Genomic DNA, 6,601 nt, shown 5'->3' with positions numbered 1-6,601 from the left:
CAAAACAATATAATTATTTTAAATCTTAATTAAACCTTTTAAGGATTGTTTTCATTTTATTATTTGTTTATGAAATTAAATAAAAAAAAGACCAGCTTCAGTGTACAATTCAAAATTTATTATGCAATTAATTTTCAAAGATTTTATCAAGGGACACTGGTTTCCTCCTGCCACAGTGCCTTTTTCGTACTACTGGCAGTGATCTGTAATCTATGGGAAGAAAAGTCTAGCTAGAAGGAACTGGCATTGGACAACCACATCATTGTTTAAAAACAATAGGTCACTAGATGGCGCACACAACACAATGAACCACGGCATACCAGATCCTTCCCCATTGCTGCTTGGTTTCGGAATACTTTAATTTGAGTAGGCCTACTGTATAACATGCCAACTGTAACGCCCACTGAAACCATCCATTGTAAACTCTAATTGCATAGAATGGTAGATTTCAGGCAACTGCTTTTATTTGACGGTCTCTTTTAACGGTCTTCTTATATAGCGCCCTCTAACAGGGACTCGCCCCCTTATCTTTAACTGGTATCGTATCCACAATGCCAAAAACATGCACTGATGGGCTAGTCCGTTTCGTTTCATGATTTCATTGGATAACTTGCGGTGACGTTAGCTTTCTTTATCTGAGTTATGATTGGTCCAAGGTGCGTGTGGTAAGTTTCTTTTGCACACTTTGATCGTCTGCTCATAAAATTATCATGATCGGTGATTTTTCTTACTGTACGTAATGATTAAATGAAAAGGTTTGCGGTAACACAATGGCAATGCATATGAATGACTATCTCTATATAAGTTAATATTGTATATTAGTTTAGTTAACGGTCTCATTATCTAGCGCCCTCCTACGCAAAGGCATTGTCCGAAACGGTGAGTTCGGCTTGAGCTACGGCTAGATCACCGCGTCTGCACGTGATGAAGAATAGGCAGACGCGCGCGATCTAGTCGTATCTCTAGCCGAACTCGCCGTTTCGGACACAGCCTTAACTAAGTATCTCTTACCGTACGTAATGTTGTTTATGCACATGTTGTCAAATTGTGGTCGAGAACCAATACGCCTCGTGCACCATTCTTAGCTTTATTAGCGGTCCACGTAACTAGTAATAGCGCTCTCTGCTAGAGCCTTGGTTTCTTAATAAACTTACTTAGTTTACTCATTATACGTGTATAAACCAAGTAGGTAATTTATTCAACGGTGGCATTTAATAGCGCCCTCTAGTGAGGATGGTCTAATGCGCATGTGCAGTTATTAATACTAGACTAGTTTCAGTCTGTTATCCGCTAGTACGCACAAGCATTTCCCTGATTTATTGAGGGCGCTATATCAGGAGACCGTTAGCTAAACTAAACTACCCAATGCGTAAGAGGGCGCTATATAAGGAGACCGTTAATTAATTACTTACACACTTTTACTACTGCTGGGAGCTGAGCTAGCTAGCTAGCTAGCCTCTTTTCTATGGGACCGTTAAATATTATTAAACAAGTTTTGCTGTGACTCATGTGAGCTGTCCATCATTTTAAAACCGATAAAAACACCGTTAATTGTTCATTAAATTTAGGGCGCTCGTTCATATAAAGTGGCTACTGCTGATCATGACTGTGGGTGGCAAGTAAGTAATTTATTTGTAGTGTTTTAGAATTTACTTAGTGCAACAAGTTATTTTTCTAAATCTCACAAATTTTGCGAAAAAATCGATGGAACTTGGAGTTGTATCTTGGAAGTATGAACCATGTGAACATGGTGAACCGGGCTATTTTATTTAGAAGTTCGTGTTTAGAGTTAAACTAAGTTTTAATTAAAGCCATTGGACCCTTTCGGTTAAAAAAAAAAAAAAAAGTTCACAGATTTACAAATAACTTACAGGGTTTACAGAAGGCAATGGTGAAAGACTTCTCTTGAAATATTATTCCATGAAATGCTTTACTTTTTGAGAAAACAGCAAAACAATATAAATTCTCGTTAACGAGAATTACGGATTTATTTTAAACACATGTCATGACACGGCGAAACGCGCGGAAACAAGGGTGGGTTTTTCCGTTGTTTTCTCCCTACTCCGATGACCGATTGAGCCTAAATTTTCACAGGTTTGTTATTTGATATAGAAGTTGTGGTACACAAAGTGTGGGCCTTGGACAACACTGTTTACCGAAAAGGTCCAATGGCTTTAATCCTGTTTTGTTTTGCGCATGAGTTGAGTGACAATGATTACCCTGTGCCTATAATAGTAATACTAACAGTGACATGATAACGGAACATTGTTCACAAAACCATCTCACCAACCATTTTATAAATAATAAATACTCATTTCATCATGTTCATCATCATGTTCATTGTGTGTTTTGAGTGAGATCTTAGAAGTTTTGGTCTTCCGTTGCGAGAGATCGTCCGCCACGTACCATGCTTACTTAACTTTACAGTGGTAATACATTCACGACATTGTTGGAATAAAACTTTGGTAGAACACTTTTATAATGTTTTTGTCCTAAAAGAGTAATTAATTATACTAGGCCTAATATAGTAAAAGTGTCTTGTTCCTGTCCTGACGCACAGTCACAGAGTCATTGACATGACCAGGGCCCAATTTCATGGCTCTGCTTACCGCCGAATTATATGCTTACGATCACAATTCCCCAATTAAGTGCAATCGCCGAATGTCTGCGCTAGCCTTGTAAGTGTAGAATGCCTAGTAACGCGGAGTACGCACACGCAGAAGCCAAAATTTGCCGCTAACCCGTGAAATGCGCTTGCAGTATGCACATCATTTCCTGCTTCCGTAAGCGCCGAATTTGTGCTTAAAGTTACGGTAAGCTGAGCTACGAAATTGGGCCCAGCTAGAGCCCAATTTCATAAAGCTGTTTACCGGTAAGCAAATGTTTGTGCGTACTCTGTAGCAGAAAAGTGTGTGTTTAATTTAAGCATCTTGACCGATTTCACCATGATTTCTCGAGTAACCAGATAATTTCTAGGTGCGCATGCACGTTCACTGTAATTTGCTTTGTTACGCCACTCCAGGGCCCAATTTCATAGCCCTGCTTAGCTGCCAATGTTGTGCTTACTGTGCAATTTCTATTTCAAATCGCTGCTAACCATAAGCACACGAAAAGGCATGCTAACCTTCCTGTGCTCACAGCAACGAAAATAAATGACATCACAATGCAAAACGACGGTAAATGCGCAATATGGCCAAATTTTTCCAACCTGTGAAATATACTTGCTCCATAGCAAACTTTTCTGCTACAGTAAGCACGTAAATTTGCTTACCGTTAAGCAGCGCTATGAAATTGGGCCCAAGCACTCGTGTGCTAACCGCGGTTAGCCAGCATTTTCCTTTGCTTATAAGGGAAACAGCTACTTAAAATAAAATTTTGCTTAAAAAAAAGGGATGCATAGTGGTGTAATCATCATCAAATGATGGGGAAGTGCATCCTTACTAATTAATCATCATCAAATGATAGGGAAGTGCATCCTTACTAATTCTCTGAAATAGTGCCGACGCTACAACCTCCTTTTGAATTGCATAAAGTGTACATTCTTTACAGTTGATTTTTTAATTTGTATGCATGATTTACATATGAGTGGATGACTAAATAAATTGATTTCAACGTCATTCTGTCTCAAATTGTTGATGTTGTGTTTTAATTTACACATCAGGGTGGGTTTTCTTCCTCATTCATAAGATTGCACAATTTTGTATCCCCCCAGCAAAAAAATACCCCTTTTTGGTTTTTGGATCAGTGTGTTTTAAATGGTCAGATGTTGTGTTAGCTGTACTATTTTATGGTTTTCAAGGAAGGCCCATAAATCACAGAGTAATGACAGAGAGTTCTATGAATAAAATGCAGCACAAAAACATTGATAAATTTGTATCAGCTAGGGATGCAGGAAACAAGTGTATATTATATGCATTTTGCACAAAAAAAAATGTTTTTGTGTGAAAGACAACGTTTCTAGGTTGTGGAATTGAATTTGTATTCACACTAGCAGTAAGTATTTATTAATTATTTCAAGCCTCAGTCATGGTCATGGTTGAGCGGTCAAAAAAACACACACAGGAATCGCACTTTTGTTTTTTAGATCTGAGCAGACGACAATCGAAAGTGTGCAAAAGCTGCAGTAAACTCCATCAAACATCGGACCAATCATAATGCATAATGAAAAGCTTACGTCACTGTCGTTATCCAATGAAATCATTGCATCTAGTAAAACCGCTGGGCCTGTGCATGTCTTTCACATTGCGGATACCAGTTAAAGATAAGGGACCAGTCTAGGCTGACCTCCTCCTCCGTTAGAGGGCGCTGTATAAGGAGACCGTTAAATTGGTAAACTGAGGTCAAGGGTTGGGGTACACGTGTTTTTGTGTGACTTATGTCGTCAGAAAAAAAAGTGATACAAAATTGTCGTCCGTGAAAACAAGACGTACTGACGCTGCTGGCTTTCGGTTCGGCATCAAATGAACTTGTGGTCTTACAAATACAACAATGTCGGATGTTGTTACCAAGTACACGGATATTGCTGCTCAGCAGGTAATTCTTCACATTCTTTCAATTTTAATTTCCAAAAATACAAAACTGGAAAGGAAAAGATTCTGCCAACGCAACGTTCTTCACAAAACTAGCGCAGTTGGCCGCCGTCACGGCTGCAATCTGTGTTGTGTACAATTGTAAACTGTGTTTTATATAACTTGATGTATAAATTGTTCTGTTTTTGGTATAGTTGGACGGACGGTTTAGACCACGGTTAGCCATGGATGTAGTTACCTCCGTGATTAGACTATGGGTGTTCTGAATAAATAAACTGTCCCAAGCTTTAGATAGAGTTAGACAAGCAAGAAAGGATCAGGAAGACATACAATCATATCATGACTCGGTATTAGCTTGCTAACTTGGTATTGTTGTAAGTCTATGGGTTTATGTCACTTGTTGTATGAAGGTAGAATCATGATGTGTACTGTCATGACTGTACTTCTTCAGTTTAGTCAGTGACATTTTATTGGGGTGATTGTGTTTGGGCTGGTGTGTGTGTTGTGTAAATTGAAGTATTCACCTTATTTTAATGACCTTGGTTGGTGGCTGGCGCTGTTATTAACGGACCGAGCTAAACAGAAATATTTCAAGGGATGTTTTCTACTATCGTAATCATTAGACCGTAAGTTTTATGTAAATTTGTGAACTCCAAGATTTTTGTTAACCAATTCTGTAACGTTCCTCTAAACTAGCTCCATAAATGGACATACATCCCGGCCCTGTACATGTAAATCATACCGATACGCTGGACTCCCTCCCTCCCACTGCTTCTTGGCTCAACGCCCAAGTTCCTTCAGAAGGGGACATATTGTTTTCCAAATTTGAACAATTACCTTGCATCCAGATGCTATATTCCCTATGTACCTCATCAGACCAACAAAAACTGGTTAAATAATTCGCTCATCCCAAGGTGCCTTTCTACTGAATATTTAGGCTCTGTTCTCATTTTAAACAACCCTGACATTCACATCTTTGTACTAGACGCAATGTCAGAATTGTTAAAAGTGAGTACAAAGCCCCAATGACTAGGTCAGATGCTCTCTTATTGAATGAGCTCATATTATACAATTTTCACTTTTGTAACCTTTGTTTTTAAGTTTACAGTATAGTGTCCGTCCATCGTGCGTACTTTTTTACGCAATATCTGTGTAATTTTGATTCAGTTGCAGATTTCAAGCTGTGTTTGATTGTCTTTTTATCAAATTTGTTTCTTTGCCCTGCCTTGTGTGTTTTTGTTAATGTATAATATTGTATGGAAAGGTTTGCGGTAACACCGTGCAATGACTATCTCTAATGAGTTGTGGTGGTTCTGAAAAGAACTGTTGGTTTCAACTCTCTGGAGTTTCTGTATTTGAAACCAACAGTTCTTTTCAGAACCACCCAACTCATTAGAGATAGACACTACATGGTGTTACCGCAAACCTTTCCACCATGCAAAGTTTCAAATCATACTAATGTACACTATATTGTGTAATAGTACTGTAGTTTTTAAAGCAGTTTTGTTGTTGCATATTTCAATCCGATCATTTTTGTATTCAGTTCGCAAATGACATGTTCTTTTCTACTGCAAAGTGAACACAATGAACTGACATACCCCTAAAATTGTTTCAGTTTTGAGTTTGGTATGAAATTAAATGTCTTGTTTTATCTAAATTTTTGTAGGAGGCTGAGATTGCAAAATTGAAAGAAGAAATTCTTGCTTTGCAAAATGGAGAGGTTGAGTTATCCCCGGAAGTTGAGAAACTCAAGGTTGAGAACCAGAAACTCAAGTATCGTCTTGGACACCTACTCAGGGTGAGTTTTGTTCAGCCTTGGTGATGTTTACATGATCACCTCTCCATATAAACATTATCTGACTTCTTTATTTGTTTCCCTGTCACTTAGTACCAAAAAATGTAGAGGCTGATATTTTTTACAAACTGGAGTCAAACATCTGGTCCCAATTTCATAGAGCTGCTAAAAGACACTGGACACTATTGGTAATTGTCAAAGACCAGTCTTCTCACCTGGTGTATCTCAACATATGCATAAAATAACAAACCTGTGAAAATCTGAACTCAAGTGGTTG

General features: G+C 38.3%; 1 protein-coding gene across 2 annotated transcripts in view; it reads left to right on the top strand.

Moving 5' to 3' along the window:
• Nucleotides 1–1,432: 1,432 nt before the first annotated feature.
• LOC139936631 (arginine--tRNA ligase, cytoplasmic-like) overlaps nucleotides 1,433–6,601 on the top strand; it is a 22,686-nt gene continuing 17,517 nt past the window's right edge. The window contains exons 1-2 of one of the 2 annotated variants that reach the window (XM_071931485.1): nucleotides 1,433–1,619; nucleotides 6,196–6,327. Coding sequence is in view for 1 of the 2 variants with exons in the window: in XM_071931484.1 (XP_071787585.1) it covers nucleotides 4,489–4,533; nucleotides 6,196–6,327 (177 nt within the window). In the remaining variant the exon portion in view is untranslated. Of the gene's footprint in view, nucleotides 1,620–4,334; nucleotides 4,534–6,195; nucleotides 6,328–6,601 lie in introns of those variants that run through there. The other variant, XM_071931484.1, reaches the window with a different exon arrangement.

Source organism: Asterias amurensis, chromosome 4 (assembly GCF_032118995.1).
Source record: "Asterias amurensis chromosome 4, ASM3211899v1".
In the NCBI taxonomy this organism is placed as follows: domain Eukaryota; kingdom Metazoa; phylum Echinodermata; class Asteroidea; order Forcipulatida; family Asteriidae; genus Asterias; species Asterias amurensis.
The sequence above is the reverse complement of the archived record's forward strand: the minus strand, read 5'-3'. Positions and strand labels throughout refer to the sequence as shown.